Source organism: Vanessa tameamea, chromosome Z (genome assembly GCF_037043105.1).
Source record: "Vanessa tameamea isolate UH-Manoa-2023 chromosome Z, ilVanTame1 primary haplotype, whole genome shotgun sequence".
Classification (NCBI taxonomy): domain Eukaryota; kingdom Metazoa; phylum Arthropoda; class Insecta; order Lepidoptera; family Nymphalidae; genus Vanessa; species Vanessa tameamea.
The window spans coordinates 4096234-4114965 of NC_087341.1; the positions used below are offsets into that span (position 1 = coordinate 4096234).

General features: G+C 35.2%; 1 protein-coding gene across 4 annotated transcripts; it reads left to right on the forward strand.

Annotated features, from left to right (window-relative positions):
• Window positions 1-197: 197 nt before the first annotated feature.
• Window positions 198-18649, forward strand: LOC113404234 (peptidoglycan-recognition protein SA-like). 4 transcript variants are annotated; one of them, XM_064220428.1, is made up of 5 exons: window positions 198-333; window positions 13879-14079; window positions 14301-14485; window positions 16264-16399; window positions 16919-18649. In XM_064220428.1, exons 1-5 carry the CDS (start codon window positions 309-311, stop codon window positions 17161-17163), a joined length of 792 nt encoding a protein of 263 aa, XP_064076498.1. In that variant the 5' UTR covers window positions 198-308; the 3' UTR covers window positions 17164-18649. The 4 variants fall into 4 exon arrangements, with proteins under 4 accessions (XP_064076498.1, XP_026500868.1, XP_064076499.1 ...); XM_026645083.2 differs by lacking the exon at window positions 198-333 and adding an exon at window positions 2060-2208; XM_064220429.1 differs by lacking the exon at window positions 198-333 and adding an exon at window positions 8467-8488.
• The last annotated feature ends 83 nt before the right edge of the window (window positions 18650-18732 follow it).

Below are 18732 nucleotides of genomic sequence, written 5' to 3' on the forward strand. Positions count from 1 at the left end.
TTACAAATGAGGGATACGACTACTAATATTTGACAAAAAATATGTTTGTTCTATTGGTATCCGTTTCGTGTAGTAGCACATTTTGTAGCAGATGAAAACCTTCATCTCAAGTAACGTAAATCAATGGTTATTTATGATGGCAATACATTTTTCAATGTAATAATCAATAAAACGGCGCATGCTTCGTTCTCTTTTGCAGAAATAGTATTCAAGAACTAACAGGTTCTTGGTGATTATTTGAAAATTATTGCTTGATTATTTAATTTTGAAGAAAAACCAGTGCAACTCAATAGTGTTACACCGGTGTCATGCATCAATTACAAACACGTATTGGTAAGTTTCATATTTTTATAAATGTTAGATTTTTCATATATTTTTAATTAACAAATATTTTGTTATATACATAGCAGTATACATAGACAAAGAATTGCATTATTTATTATAAAAATACATAAGGTACTATTTTATCATGTTATGTTATCAACCTATAGCAGAAAATATTGAAAAACAATTGGCAAACTATTCAAATCGGAAAACAACAATTCGAAGTATTATTGTTTGGTGTTAGGCGTAGGAAATACATGATGATTAGTTATACTCAGCCACATAAGTAAAATACCTATATACAATAACGTAGAAAGTTGTTTCTCAAGTCTCATCCCAATAAATCCTATACAAATATTCGTTCATGGTGCGGAAGAGATTATTTTTAATTTTGATTTACGTCTTTTTTTATATTTTACTTGTTAACTAAATTACATTTGTAATAAATTTTACCCTAATTTTATTTCAAACCACTAACAATCAAATAAAAAATCTTCTAAAATTTCAATATTTAACTTCAGCTATACATATAAAAAAACATATCTCTTGAGATATTATAAACATCATAAAATTAATTAGCTTACTGAAATATATATCAAAAATAAATTTATTAATCGATACATTTTACGCATGTGCAGTATGCACTTTGTTCGCTTCTTTAAACCTACATAGATACACAAATAGAACATACCATGTTTTCGCTAGAAAAACGTATTTACTCGTTTTCCCTATAACTATCCTGCGGGTTCTCTTCTGGGGACATAACGGGGTCTCCTACGCATGCTACTATGTGACGCCCTCACAGTTTCTCCTACAACTGTCCTGGAATCTCCCCAGTGTAAGTTGGACTCACTGATGCTAGTTCCGGAACACCCACTAAAAAAACCAGGAGTACCCACACTGTCTCTTCGGGAGCTATAACCAGATCTTTTACGCATGTTGCCGTGACGCCTCGACTGTTGCAACCATGGTAAAGCGCTAGATACCCCAAGCAGCACACTCTATCAGAGTGTCCAAAATACCCATGTCCGATAAACACTTGCCTTAGTCTAAACTTTAGGATGCCGTCTTTTCTCAGTACCCACCACCTCAAGTAGGATTGGTCACTAGACCTGCTGTTGGGAACCCCAGGTCCTCTTCCTACCTGCAGATCAAGGCTAGAGCTCTGACTCGCTCCACCTCCACTGACCTTGTACGATCGCCGTCCGTCCTGGCTCGAACCCGGTACACTTCCGCCAGCGTCTTCGCCTGGAGTTCCCATGGTGGATCGGCCGTGAGCAATGTTGCCACCGTCAATGACCGTATATAGCCAAGATAGAGTCCTTCAAGCTCAACATTCCTATTTAGTCCACTAAGAGCGACGTCCCGAATGCAGTCGGGCGAGCCGTTTCCCGAAAATTCTGCCCGATCGCAGTAATGAGAGTGTCGTCCGTGTATCACAACACCCCCATCGAAATAGAACATACTGACTTACTACACATTTAGCAGTATTAGTAATTCGTAATTAATGCCAATCGTACATATAAACGTAATTTGCTTAAATTATTTCGATTTTATTGTTTTAAAAATACTTTAATTGTAAACAATTATTATATTTTTACTGGCAGCCCAAGCATTTAAATTATAAGATTGGTACATGAATCTATTGCATTAGTGAGTTACGTTTACCCAAAAACAGCTGGCAGCACTGTTGTTACCTTTACAATTTGCATTGTCTACTGTCTCGACTATATGTCAAAGTTGACGTATAAAAATGTAGTCTATTAAAAGTAAAATAAATAATTTTTTTATTACATTAATTATTTAATGAAATATTAAGAAAAAAGTGAATTTAAGAATGATGGTATTCATATTTTAAAATGCAGTCGCTAATATCACCCGTCGGTAAGCTATTACTTTAATATAATTTAAGAAAATTACCTACGAGTAAAGGTTTACAAACAATACTATGTCAATTAGTGATAATGACTATAACAAATGTTGTATTCAAAATAAGCGTATTCATGGTTCCAATAAAATTAGTTAATCTCATTCTTTAGTAATGCTGCTTTTTTATAAAAAAAAAAATATATATATATATTTATATTTACTTATAATGAAATATAAGTTATTAAACAGAAACAGAATAATATTGAACTAAGTGCACAAATTGCACATTATAGTATATAAATGTATTATTTTGTATGTTTAACTTTTTAATATAACACACATACAAAACATTTGATATACAAAATCATTGACAGTCCTAAAATAATAAAATTAATAATAAATGAGTAACAAAATAAGCACAGGACAATATTATCATAGCAATGTGTGCAAACAGTAGTAGATATTAAGAAAATAGTGAGCTAGACAAGTACCACTGAGCTCTTACATGCTATCATACTTATCGTATGGCATCCTACTCTGGGGTAATGCAGCTGACATTAATACTATTTTTGTACTGCAGAAGAGGGCTATTCGTGCAATTTATAACCTGGGCCCAAAAGATTCGTTAAGAGATAAATTTAAAGAAATTAAAATAATGACTGTCGCTTCTCAATTTGTTTTTGATAATGTTATGTATGTACGCAAAAACATAAACGATTTTCCCAGAAATTGTGACGTACATTCTATTAACACTAGGAACAAGAATAAACTTGTTACTCCAAGTACCCGATTACACAGGGTTAGTAACTCTTTTTTGGGGCAATGTATACGTTTTTACAACAGGATCCCAGAAAACGTTCAAAATTATTCAATTACAAAATTCAAAAGAATCGTTAAAGAGTGTTTGTGTGCTAAAGGATATTACAACACTAATGACTTTTTAGTTGACTGCACACCTTGGGAACGAAATGATCGCCTCCAGGCTGCTTCAAATAACTAAAATATAATTATCATTGTACATAATAATGGTTAAAAAAAAAAAGAATATATATATATATATCCCGCTGAGTTTCTTTCGCCGGTTCTTCTCAGGTCCGTGGTGCTAAATTCCGAACCGGTGGTAGATTTTTGACAATCATTAAGCAAGTGTAAACACTTCTATATTGAATAAAGATTTTTGACTTTGACTTTTGACTTTGACTTTGACTAAATATGCAAGTAAAGCTCATTTTGTGATTCTAAGTGAATTGTATATAGATCGGCCACTGGTATACCATTGTATCTGATCTGTTTTTATCTTTGTTAATAAAGGATAGGTCATAGCCCTTCAAAGTCTGCACCACATCACATATTTTACCACTAAAGAGCGCAATAGCGCCAATAGCACAATGGTTGACGGCCGCCTAGTGATGTTAAAGGATCGATCCTGACCCATTGATCTTTTATCATCCCCACTTCTAACACAAGTGATAAGCTTAATAGAAGGGGTAAATAGGATATCAGTAATTCCTTAATTATTTTTTGACATTTTTATTCTTTTTTGTTTTAAAAGAGCAATACTTAATGTTATTGTGATCTGGTTTGAAGCGACAGTGAGACAGTGAGACATCACAGTCCCATGGTTGGTTCCTAAGGTTGCGGGTACATTGTAAGGAATGATTAATATTCTTGCAGTACCATTGGCCGATATTTGACTGTCTGCCTAACTATTTTATAATAACATAATAATAATTAACTGGATGTTACTGAAACTGCCATTAAATATCTTACCACTAATCCTCTCCTCTTATTACTTTACAGTGTTTATAAATTTAAATGCTTCGAAACACAAAATTTAATTCGTCAAAATTAGGTATTTATGCAAGACGACGATCGGGCTCTTGAGTTTACGACACTATACTGTGGGTGTGACTTAGCAATCTTCATACTTCTTCTATTTATTATTTTATTTTGATGGCACCATATAATATAATAATATATTATACAGTGGCATCGAAATAAAAGAAAAATGTTGATTTAGTACAATAGTTTTTAGAATTATTACGTATTAGCTTGCTTCTTGTGTTTTTTAAAGACTTTAGGTATTAAAACATTTTAAAGAAATATCTATTTTGATTGAAATTAAATTTTTATTTATTTTTGTAATTAAACTCATAAAAACATACATCTCTTAGTGGTATAGCTCTAGCTTTTCAGGAATCGATTAATACGGGAAGCATACTATCATTATATTAAACTTGTTAATTTGGATAAGATTCAGGTTTTCCAAAAATTGTTATTTTGTTGTGTTATCTTTGTGAACCCTCACTACTTTTATAGGATATTCCGTGCCGGTCCATACTGCAAATAAGCATATTCCTACCTGATATGATAAGCTGCCCCTCGCCTTTTTTTAATGATTACACCAGGATTTTTTGAAGCTAATTTGGCTTTTCCTTCCAATTGATCGCGAAACTGAACGAGGCTTGAAAAATCAACGCCACGTATACCGATACTAGCTGTGGCGGTAATGAGAATGTTCTCAAAGCATTTTGATACGATAAATGGTGATTTTTTAGCGTTGAATTGGACTAGGTTTAGCCGACCCCAGTCCGAGACTGTTTAACAAAGACTCGATTTAAAACACAAGATTGTTCCGGTTTTCGTCGAGGTTTTCTCTAGAAATATTAGCACGGCCGGTATTTAAGGTGTCTACAGTACGGTCGTCTGCATAGCAGTGAATGTTCCTGATTTGCAACAAGTCATTGATATGCAGAAGAAACAGAGTGGGCGATAGAACGCGTCATCACCGTCTGTGTGCAGAGATAGAAAGGAGAGCTGACAGATATTCCCTAAGACAGCTTTAGTGAGAGACCAGAACGCACGTGTTCCTAAAGACAGGCGCACCAGTCTCTCGCAAATTCTGCCAATGTACTGTCTTCGCCTTAGCAATGACGTTTTTGAAGGACCTAGAGGCAGAGTTATATTTCTTTTTGAAAACCATGGTATTAACATCACGAGACACCAATGCGTTAGCCCAGGCTCGTTAGCGTTCCTGCTTTCGGTGTAACGCCATTTTACAGAAACGACCAAAGCAAGGCTGAGACTTGCCATCCGTGGGCACTGCTGAATACGGAATGAATAGTTCCATACCCCGAAGCACCACATCGGCGACATAGTCAGCAACGGCGTTCGGAGCATCTAGCGAGAAAGAGATCTGCCCCAACGGGTAAGATGCAACGAAGGACCGCATCCCATCCCAATCCGCTGACTTGTAGTGCCACACACAATAGCCAGCCAGCCTACAAAACGAGGCCGTAAGGGACGTGCAAGGGACGTGCACTGCACTCCGGACGAAATAATGATCCGACGGTCCCATCCCGTATGATCCTCCACATCCAGGATACTCTTTGGCGAGGTGCCCCGTTGTGTTAGATCATATATACATATATGCTAAAGCGAAGTCAAGAACAGATCTACTCACATGATCCGTAGTGCGTGAGCTGAGCCATTCAGCGTGGTGGGCATTAAAATCGCCAAGAATAACGATCTCTGTGGATGCGAACTGCTGTAGCACGGAATCTGTAGCTACTTGGATGTGCTCAACCAGTCGGTTTCGGAATTACCGTTATGGGACTTATAAAAACACGCTTAGATTCGCGAATGGTATCGCAATCTACATACAGCCAAAATATCCCAAAATTGCTGTTGGTACCTGGAATAATGATACCAAATTCTGCACAACCATAATATTTTAGAGGGGTAGGGGAATCGGACCTCCATGACTCTTACATACCGGATGAAATGTAGCATAGCTACCACATTACCCTGATTTTAAGTGAGAGAGTAGTACTTCCACGGGCGTTCCGGCCTTATCGGCTACAACCCGAAGGTATGCAGCGTGGCAATACCGCATTTTGCGTTTCGTTATGGTCAAAAATAGTTGTTCTTCCAAACTTTTGGACGGTAGTGTATATGCATTCATATATACATATACATACATACACATAAATACAAAACCTACATTCTAGCTTAGTCGGATAATAAAACAAATAGTTTCGTAAAAAAGACACATACATACTCTTGAAATACACAACCTCCATTCTCGCTTAGTCGGATAATAAAACAAATAGATTAGTATGCCCTGTAAGCACTCGCGCAGTACTGAATTCGCATCGCATTTTGCAGCAATTTAGGAGTTGTAATTATATTTTTTTAAGTCTTATATTATTCGTTATTTTTTTAAATGGTGTTTTTTTTATAGTTAATTCATACAAATATCAAAATTTTAAAGCCGCTGTGTAATTAATCACTGTTTAAAGTATAGTCTGTATTTTTCCCAATGAAATTGGTCAGCACTGTAGTTTAATTTTCGAACTCAAAAAAGTGCATTCGAGCATTTTACGTCCAACCTGCTTTTGGAATATTTAATTTTATAAAAAAGCTATGCCCAAATTAAAAAAAAATATGCAGCTATGATAAATACTAATAATTGTTCTTAATTTTTCAATAAGTTCTAAATTTCAATGTCATTTAGTTTCCCAGAAAACGAACACCGAAGTATACCGTTTAATGAAAAATTACGGTTAAAATGTAATAGGGCCCATAATATGTTTGTACTTTTTTACCTGTTTCTTTCATCTAAAGGGTTGTCTGGAAGAGGTTGCTGTTTTAATGATAAGGGCGGCATCTTGTGCATCTTTCTTTAATGTGATTTACTTGTATTATGTTTATTGGTGTACAATAATGAGTAATTTGATTTGATAGTTGAAAGACTACCAATGTAAGATTGTAAGCCACAATGGTTTATTTATATTTAAAAAAAAATTGGAATGTGACAATCGTCTCATGTTATATTAAGAATTCTATGTTCTATCATCTTATCCTAAAGATGGGAGGGCTTGTTTGGAAACTATTGGGATTTTTTATTTATATTTAAAATTTAGCAATCCGTTCTTCGGAAGTAGATAGTGTGCACTACTCATCCATGCTTCGGTAAGCATGCAAATCCTATCGTACTCCTCAAACATTTTCTGTCCTGTCCGATTATTATATTAGTTTATGAAAGTTAGGAAATAGTCAAAGATACTTGGCGGTAGGGCAAGCCAGTCTCGGTAGGTAACACCCACTTAATATATTTTCTACCACCAAGCAGCAATAATTAGAATTGTTGCGTTCTGATTTTAAGAATGTCTGAGCCAGTGTAACCACTAGCAAAAGGGATGTAATATCCAAGTTCATCCAGTTCCCTAGGTTGGTAGAGCATTTGTTATGTGAGGAATTGTAACAACTTCATACAGTGCTAATATCTACGTGCAGTGGTAACTGTTTACCATCAGGTCTGACGGCCTAAAAAAAGTGCTTTTTAGCTAAATTTTCTTAAGAACTCTTGACAACAACAGCTGTAGTTATAATCAAACCCCAAACAATTTTCTATCTGTTACGAGTTGATTTTACCATTTTTATGATTAATACAAATTTAATTTTTATGATTAATACATTTGCGTCAAGTTATCTTTTCGTGAACTTTTGCACTTATGATAAGATAATTGTTCTGATAAATTGCAATAAATCTTAAGTTTTGCCATGTCGAATTCTGGAATATGATGATATCTTTAAATAGGGATTGATGACATTATATAAAATTATTTAATGCAAATATATGTACTTAGAATTATAACAAATAAATAAATTAAAACATGAGCGATATTAAATCCATCAAAATTGTATGCACACTTGATTCTAATTTACTAAATTTTAATTTGATACTAGTAAAACATGATATAGGATAAAAATATAATGTAACACACATTTCAATATTCATGTATATACATATATATACTTTCCTAGTTATACTCGGCACTGATCACTGAACATATCAAAAGGTTAACAATACTTAATAACATTAAACGAAGCAATATCATATAAAATTAAATCAATCTATCAATTCACTCAGTAATTTTAAAACGATTAGATTGCAGCCAGTTTTAGTTCTAGCTTCTAAACCATTACTATTACTAATTTGCATATTATGACGTTGACGTTCTCGTCATTATATACAGATAAGTATTGTCTAGCATGTTTATTTATTACGAACATTATATCTTTGTTTGTATAGAATAATTATATATTTAAATAACAACATATTAAATCGTCTTATTTAATGAGGGGAAGCTTAGTATCATTTCGTTATACTCTATAAAGTAGTAGTGTTAAAAAAAATCCAGAAATATTATTATTATATAAATAGTAAATAGTAAATGTTAAAAGTAAAAAACGTGCAAATATTTAACACAAGCCCTATCATCAATGTCAGGTATTTATAAATATTAGTATCGCGTGTACGTTAAGTTTCGATTCCCGTCATATTAAACGGTTCAACCTATTATATTATTTAGACAGTGACTAGTTAAACTGTAGAATGTATTCTTCTTTCGGATGTCAAGTCGATGATGATAAAAAGTGAGGAATCTGTGTTCAACTAAACATTAATCTGATGTTCAACTAAACATTCGATATATTCAAACGTCGATGGTATTGAATTCGGTATATTGATATAATTTTTGATAAAATTGACTTGTCTATCTATCTCTGTCTAACAATTTAACGAAATATTTTGTTAAATATTTTCTTTTTACTTCTAAATCGCGTTCCAAATCGTTAGGCGGAGTGTTGACTTTTCGATATTGTTTAAGGGATATACCTAATTGTGTGATTCATATTGCTGTAATTTTTTTTAACAATGACTATTGTAAAGTCCCTAGATAATAAAATGAATGACGTTTATATTATGTCAAATAATACAAGTCCGTAGGCATTCGTTTATCACATCCTTTATTATTCTAACGTTACCAAGCTCTGTGTTATATGTGAATTTGTGTAATATGTAATTTTATAATATAAAATCGAATAGCAATATGATCGAGTTCACACTTGATCACTTAAACAGTTACGTATCAACTTTTATATTTTTAAATTGATTACATCTTAATATAACTAAATACCTTTTAGTCTTAAAGTACATTTATTACACATATTTTTATTTATATAATGGAATTTATTAGAAAGATATTTTGTTTTAATTGCTTATTTCGTAATTAATAATTTTTTTTTATTTTATTTGCTATTATGATATGCTTGAATGCAATGCAAAAGTGCTATTTTGCTATACGATTACATCGCAATTAGTTGATGTTATTCTAATTGGATTGCAAGAAAATATTTCATTTTATAATACTTAATTATATTATACAGTATAACTTTTTAACCATTCAACCATTGAAACATCGTGAAATAGCATATTATACTAAAACTTGCACTGGTGGCCAGAGAAGCATTAAGGATGGTCTAACTTTATATTCTTTATTGAGCCGTAGTATTATTGCATATGCATCACCTGCATGGAATCCTAACTATGAGATTCACGTTACTCGACTAGATAGAATTAAAAAAGGTTTTGCAAAACTTTTGGCTATAAATCTGTCCATATCGTGCAGACTATTATTTATATTAAAATCTCTCAAATTTATATAAATGTCCCGAGAACGATTCAAAATACCTTCTTTTTTATTTTTTCAAAATATCTTTTTGTTCTTTCATATTGTTGTCCATATTTTTGTTTTTATTCTAAATATATTTTAATGTAGTCGTGTAGTGTTTAGTTTTCAATAATTTATGAATATGCCTGTATTGCTCTGAATATATGGTTCGGGGGCCCTTCCGTTCGGCGGATCAGTATATTCTCTCCTTTGGCAGCTTCTTGGGGATACACTTCTCTGCGCCTCGACCACCTCAGTAGTGGCAAAGCGTCGCTCCGTTCGTGTCTCCTTTTTTAAATATATATTCAACGGTGCACACCCCCACCATTAATACATTGTTTGAGGTCGAGTTCACCAACATCCGTGGACTCCACGCTAACCTCAATGCTGTCCACCATGATCTTGAGACAGCACGGCCTGCAATGTTATTTCTTACGGAGACACAAATACTCCGTCCTGCCAACACCATTTACCTCAATTATCCTGGCTACTTGCTTGAAGTGTCCTTCAAAGCGAAAGCTGGAGTGTGCTTGTTCGTCAGGACGGATGTTTGTTGTCACTGATTGCGCTGCTTGGAGGACCCCTCCTTTTTCAAGTCGGTGGTACGTGTGGACTTGCGTCGTCAAAGTCAAGTCTACATGTGCCCATATAGTGACAATGGTGTCTTGGAGACAAGCCGACTGTTTGACCATCTTAGTCGGGTGGCAGACCTTGCGCAAGAGCAGTTTCCTAACGCTGAATTGGTGTTTTTGGGGGATTTCAATGCTCACCATGAATCATGGTTGAACTCACTCAAAACTGATCATGCTGGAAGGACTGTTCATGCTTTCGCTCTTATGCATGACTTGACCCAACTGGTTGATCAGCCCACCAGGATCTCAGATATAGACGGGCAAGCGCCTTCTCTATTGGACCTTCGGCTGTCTTCTCACTCGTTGGATTATCGGGTTGTGCTTTAGGCTCCTCTTGGTTCCTCGGATCACAGCTTGTTGATATCAAGTCTCTAGTTGATACCAAAGTGCCTCAGCCGAAACTGCTGCCAACAAAGGCAGGTAAACGTCGCATTTGGCACTATAAGTCGGCAGATTGGGACGGTATGCGTGATTACTTTGCGTTAGTCCCTTGGTAAGAACGTTGCTTTAGTGGGAAAGACCCGACAGCTAGAGCCGCTGCAGTTGCTGGTGAGATCCTGTTGGGGATGGAATACTACATTCCTAACTCAGATCTCATCAGTAGGGGTATGCGTAGCCGTTGGTTTACTCTGGAGTGTGTCGATGCTGTATCATCTAAGCAGGCGGCATATCGCGCGTGGATCAATGGCTGCATTAGTAGGGCTCCGAACATTGACTCACTGAAAGCAACCTACAACAAATAATCCAAGTCCTGTAAGCATATATAAGAGCGGATGCCCAACGCATTGTGCAGATTGGTCATTACCCTATCTCGCATCCTACGAGCTCCCGTAGTTTTTGGCATCTGTCCAAGTCTGTGCAAAACAACTTCTGCCAACATTCGCTGCCATCGCTTAGGAACCCGAATGGATCGGTAGCCTACAATCCGCAGGAGAAAGTCGACCTTCTGGCGAAACTTTGCGACTCTTTGCCCACAATTCTGTGATCGATGATTGTAGTGTGCTGCGACCAAAAATAACTTCATGTGGCCACACAATGCCTGACATTAAAATAAGGTAGCGTGATTTGCGTGCAGAGCTACTATCACTCGACGTACGGAAAGCTAGCGGTCCTGACGGAATACCGGCTATAGTGCTGAAGAAGTGTGCAGCGGAGCTGTCTTTAGTGTTAACGCGCCTATTCAATTTGTCGCTTTCTACGGGATGTGTGCCGGAGGCCTAGAGGGAAGCTAATATGCAAGCGGTTCCCAAAAAAGAGGACCGGTCTGACCCGGCAAATTAGCTATCACCTCAGTACTTTGTAAGGTAATGGAACGGATCATAAACAACCAACTGTTCCATTACCTAGAGGATCACAGTCTCGATGATCGTCAGTACGGATTTCGACCAAAACGGTCCATTCCAGGTCCATCCAGTGGTTATCTTCTAGCGTACGTAACACACGTCTGGGGTGAGGCTATAGACAAGCGTGGGGAATCGTTAGCTGTCAGCCTTGATCGTCTCGATCTGTCGTCGAGAAATAGCAGCGCTGAGCGTTTTCTATCGACTGTATCACGACGAGTGCTCTGAGGAATTATTCTCTCTAATTCCTGCTTCCCCTATCCTTCATAGATCTACGCGTGCTGGTTCGCGATGTCACCGCCTAACTGTGACATCGATTCCATCGCGCACAAAGAAATTTGGCAACACTTTCTTTGTCGCACCGCCATAAAATGGAACTCTTTACCAGCACACGTGTCCTTTTATAACCTGGGTGCCTTCAAACGAGGCGTGAAGAGGCATCTAGCGGGCTGGCATGGCGAGGGTAACTGGTGCAGCTCATTCTAGCTGACTGTACTAGTCGTCTTCGCGTTTGGACTCCACTTCCACTTACCATCAGGTGGAGTGGAGCCATATGTCTGTCCGGACATAATAAAAAAAAAAATGAATGTTATCTGAGCTAAACCCACAGGTAACATTGCAATTTAAATAAAAGCTTGTAATAAAAAAAAAAAAATATCTGTGATTTATTGGTCTCCGAAATATCAATAGAATAAAATAATGATAGTTTATAACGCAGCAATCCTTGTTACAGAATGTGCAATTACAGACTGGTTTTTCAAATAAGTGACTCGTAATTACAATTAGTCATAATAAAATTATACATTATCCTTGAGACTTGTGATGGCAATAGCATATTGATCTACATCTGTTAAGTCGTACGACTCATTCTTAAGAGGATAAAATATTATAATAAAAAAAATACTATAATAATAGACAGAATTTATTTCTAAAAATGCTTATCGTAAACTTGGGAGCGTGAGGTTATTTTTATATTGTACTAATAATGTATTAACGGTTTCGCTCGCGTTTTAGAGTTTGGTCGTCATTTTTTTTTTTTTGTTTAACGAGGAGGAAATGCATTTACGCATGCCGCCCGGTCGGGGGACCGGGACGGGTATGTGGGACTCAACCGGGGCCTAATGCCCCGTGCCAGGGCACGCTGATGCCAATGCCCTGTCCTACCCACTAAAACCATCCTCGGGTTTCCACCATGCCGCCGAGTGGTGAGGCAACGGGATCGCCAAGGGCATGCAACCGCGACCCCACCAGCGGCAGCCGCCGTAAGGCGGCTGAATATTCATGGAAAGCGCGCCTAGTGCGCGCCTTCCCCCTCATCCTCCACGTTTTAATGTGACGAACTCCCCCGAGTCCGCCACTGGAGGCTGGGCGTCAACGAAGCTGACGCCCTGCGGCGGACAAGATGGTAGGCTCCGCCGCTGACCGCCGGTGTAAAACACCTGGGAGGCTCGAGTAGCGAGCCCTCCCACTCCCTCCTAGCCAACGAGGCCACTCACATGGTTCGCCCTGACGCCGATCGGGGACGTACCAGGAGCGGCCCCGCGGCATCCCTCCCGCCAGTCTTAGCCGTGGCCGACGAGCAAGCTCAAGCCGGCCCCGTTGCCCAGGGTACACCACGAGGAGGTGACTGACATGTACCCCAATTGGTCGTCATAACCTAACCTTCCTTGAGATTCAAACTTGCTTCATACCTATCGAATTCGGTTCAGTGGTTTGGCTGAGGAAGAATGACAATGAGACAGACAGAGTTACTTTAGCGTTAATAATACTAGTATAAATCATTATTTATATACAAACATGAATGGATTTTTCCTTTCTGCAGAAATATTGAAGATGTTCATTACTCTCTTTAAACTTAGTATTAAAATGTCTTCATTGAAATCAGCAATCAAACTTCGCTAGAGCAATATGGTATAGGAAATCAGTTCTAAAAAAATTAATCTAAATTAGAGGACGCTTTAGAGATTGGTACATTTACAAATTGTTGGTATACTTTGTTATATCGTCGGAGGAAAGAAAGAAAAGTTAAAAACGGCAAAATTGTTCTACAGGAAAATGAGATTTAAAGTACTGTCTATCCTTTCCACTAACGATATAATTTGATAAACGATTAACATTTACGATGATTTTTTTCTCACATCGTTGTTGATACCTTTGACGTATTGAAGTACAATTTTGTTTACATTGTCCCCACAGATCATGAATCTCGACATAGTTCATACCACGCTGATGATGAACTCCAGAACCCGTCGGAGGATACTCCGCTCCTCCGTCGCTTCCCACGTGTGAACGACACTACTAATGTGATCACGGCCATGATAGTCAGCATGATGATTCTGGTTTTGCTAAGTGGATTGGCGATTGGCGTTTATCTCTTGGTGTTGCAAAGCGATGCAGGTAAAATATTCTAATTAGATATTTATATTTAAATTATATTAATTACATACGAATTTTAAAACCTACAACGGTTCTATTATTTCAAGGGTTCTTCAATATTCCTTACAAAATATTGTGTTATTAAAATAATTATGTTGATTTGGAAAAAATATACATTTTTTTCAGATGAAAGCCGCATACGAATTTCGGAATACACATATCAGTTCATATTTTATTTTCAGATAATATGTTGCCACCGATCGAGATGCCACTATTCGTGGCTCGATCCCAATGGGACGAATCAAGCCCCACGCCATCTGAGGAACCCATTAATCAATTTAAAGCGAAGTCCGTTGTGATCGAACAGACGGACACAGGCCAGTGTCAGGGGAAGAATGCTTGCATACAACTGATGAAATCAATGCAGGTATAGAAATTTATTCATAAGCAAATAATTTAAACTATTCTGCTATGCAAAAAATTACTCAAGACTCGTCAAGTAATTTTATTGAATTGTCTATTCATATGTGTATTATATATTATATACTTAAATAAATAGCCGAATGTAATGCAATGCGATTGTATTTGAGATTTGAACGAATGTGCTAAAACAGCGAATTGCTTCAAATTGTATTTAATATAGAAAATATTTTGGTATAAAAAATAATTATTAATAAAAACTAGTGTTTTTAAACAGTGACTGATTTGATCAGTGCTTTTGACTGATTGTGTTCTCGGCGGTCACTATCAACGAAGCAAGAGATAACAGTACGTTAAATCAATTAAAAACTGTTTAATTTGTTGTATAGTAACAGTTTTCATTGAAGTTATCCAGTAACACTATGGCACTTGTAATGATCCGAACTGAATGGAATAAGTACTCGTTTTATGCGAATATCTATTATATAAAAGTTGCGAATTACACACACATTTAATTGATATGCTAATGCAATATTTACAATGTTAAAAACGATATCAGTGGTACCACCCACTCATAAGATATTCTACCGAGATCAGTCAATCGGTATTGTTGGGTTCCGGTTTATAGGACGAGAGAGTCAGTGTAACTGCATGCACAAGTGACAAAATATTCTTGGCCACCAAGGTTGGTAGCGCATTGCCAATGTAAGGAATGGTTAATATTTCTTACATTGCCAATGGCTATGGGCGGTGGTGTCCACTTACCATCAGGTGGCCCGATTTGCCCGTCAGACCAAGGAGTTTTATTTTAACTATTTATTACGAGTTAGCTTGTTTTTTTTTCATTAAACTTTTTTCGCTAAGTCGCTGCAATTATCACCATAGGAAGCTGAGTTTTAGCTGTGAAGGTCTAGCAATAAATAAATTGTAAGACAAACGTCTATAAAACAAATTTGACGTAGATGAACCTGTGAATAAGTTTGCCTTGATGAGAGCATTTAACGTGGTATTAGTTAATGTTTCTTAATTTGAAATATATATTTGAAAGTGCATACAAAATAATTGCATTTTTAATGACAATATAATATAATGACAATATAATAAAGGCTATTGCGAAAAGTATTGCGAATTTAAAATAAAAAATTGCGTTAATGTAAAGATGCTTTTATAGCGAACTAACGAAGGCGCGAAAAAAATACTATTTTGTTTAATATATTTTTTATACAATCTGTGACGATTCAAAAAGCCAATAAGAAATGAAAAATAATAATTTTAAAATTGCTTTAAATATCAAAGAATTCAGTACCTACGATCGTTTTCAATTTAAATCTGAACTTCGTTTAGAGAGTACTGTAGGTTCGACTGTGCTTCAAAATATAATCGGTTTCATTTTTAACCGTAATCAATCAAAGTGTCGAGCTGGGGAGCTAGAACATGTAAATGTTAACTGTATTGAGGATTCAAACCCGGACCACAAGTGAATTGCGTGCGTCATTACTGTTTATAATTCATCTTGTGCTCGGTGGTGAGGGAATACATCGCGAGGTAACTTACATGTGTCGGACCTTCTCTTCAAAAAAGAAGACGAAGGCAAATAACAGTCTGTTATGTTACTTTGAATGCAAATATGCTAGCGAATGTATAAATCAATATCTACTTAAGAGCGTGAAATAATAACCAATAAAAATGTTTTTAAATGTCATATGTTTCATTGCGCTAATTTATATGTTGGTACGTGATTTTGTTTAATCTTCAATGTTACTGTAATGTTAATTTTATTTTCAGGCGAACTTGGACGATAATAAAACGCTGCCATATAACTTTGCGATTTCAACCGATGGATTTATCTACGAATGTCTCGGATGGGAACAGCCGTCGCCCTTATATCCTGAGCTCTATGGTCTAGTCATTGCGTTTATTGGTAAATATGATGTGTATATTATACTCGTATTTAATAATAACTGGTCGTTAAGCTCTTCATCTTTGAAAGTTAGAAATATGGAAGTCGGTATTCGCTTCGTCTTAATAACTAAAGACGGTTGTTACGTCGTTTTTGTTAATTCGTCCCCTGAAAGGGTAAAATTAAGGATGAAAGTTGGTGCAAAATTCTTTTTATATCTTTGATTTTATAAATATGGTAATCGGTATTCAATTAATTTACAAATAAAAGACACTTGTAACGGTATTTCTGAAAATTCGTCACCTAAGGGGGTAAGCTTGGGTGTAACTTTAAATCTAAGTATTTCATATTTGATGTTATAAATATCTAAATTGTACAGGTAACGCGGGTTAACAACAAAATCTAATACTTATAAAAAACAGTGATGTTCTATAAGTCTGTTCTGTAACGTTTTCTAGGGGATATTCCATCGAGTACACGGCTTTAGCTGGGACTAAGATAATGATAAATATTTATAAATGTTTTTTTTTTTTGTTCTAGGTAATTATACTGTAGTGAAGCCATCGAGCAGTCAACTCGAGTCCGCGTATAACCTGATAACTGTATCCTTAGCCAACGACTATCTCGAGAGGGATTTTATATTCACTAGCAAAAATGACACGACGTTAGTCGTAAGCTATCTCAAGAAGGCGTTAACCGATTTATCTCGATCGAAATTACAGAGGCGAAGCCTTCTGATGCCGAAAATATATATGTTTAAATCGGCCAAATATAACTTCAACTAACTGAACGAAGGATACTGTTTTGCAATCCTTCTTTTATTATAATAATAATAATAATAAAATATATACTCAAATTTATTGGAACTTATCTCGGGTCGAGAGGAATTTTAGCTATAGAGTATATATATACACCTTTAAATTTAACATATACATTATTAATGTAATAAGAAAAAATTTAGTATTTCATGTCCGTCTGTCTAACTTTGCCTTTGATAGTCCTGTTTAATGTAAAGTTTCTCGATCATATTTAAATAAGTCACTTACGCGCACAGTCTAAAACAAAAAAGTACTAATAAGTATACGCTTCCGTCTACATTTAAAAAAATATAAACAATTTGACTAGAAATGTTCCCATACAAAAAAAAACAAACTCAATTTAATAATGATTGTTTGTTTTTTTATTAATGGCAATACTTATTTAAATTTTTTTTCCAAAGCGTAAATATTACAATTTGACTGCTATTTTATCAATATTTAATATTGATGTATAATTTGTTATTAAGTAATAATAATTAAATGTTACTTTAAAATTATGTTTTAATGATGTAATAAATTATGTTAGAAGTTTATTTTAGGTTAGTTTATATTCATTTTTAAATGAATTCAAATATAATATTCATAATAATAGCATTAATTATTAAAATTTGGTGCTCAAATATTTGAATATATTTAATGTATTTATACGTTAATATATTATAAATATATATATATATATATATATATGTATCAAACTTATCTAATAAGTTATACGATATTGAAAATTTTAAATATATAACATTAATGAAATGTCAAAACTGATTCAAGTAAGGTTGTATCCATATTTTTTTTCTTATGTTAAACTTCAAGGTCAAACCGTAAAATTCATACTTAGGAGGAAGAACTCTATTTTATCTCTGATACTATTTCCAAGGAAAGTCATTGATTTGAAAAAATACTGATTAGTACACTAGTTATGTGGTTTCACTTTAGCATTAGGATTGTTTTTGAGGCACTGGTGTTGCTGTAGTTATACAATGACTGAAATACATACAATATATGATTAGATCCCATCGCCGATTTCGGTATATTTCATGTTATTTTTTTCGCGCCTATAAAATTTTAATAGCAATTTACCAAATAATAGTTAAAACAAAAAGTCCTGAAGGTACTGACGTGCATCTTTTTGTGCATAAGCATTAATAATATCCGAAAACAATATTTCAAATATTTTTTTGTAATCTGAAACAATTAAAAATATCATAACAGCACATTAGCGGTTTGTTATGTGATTTTTTTGAGGCGTCGATATTTGTATATAATTGATTGAACTCAAATCAAAATCGGGTAGATTTTAGTTTAGTTTTTATAGCGTATTTTATGTATACAACAATGTTTATATGTATATTACTTTCGTGATGTAAGAAAAGATTTTAAACATATTTATCATATTAACGCACAGATTGAGCTATAATTTAGACTATATATTATATAAGAACTATGTATAAAATAACCAGAGTAACCAGAACTTTTCATTAAAAAATTATTAAGTGTATAATATTTTCTTGATTCAAGTTAATTATTTTTAATAAATGG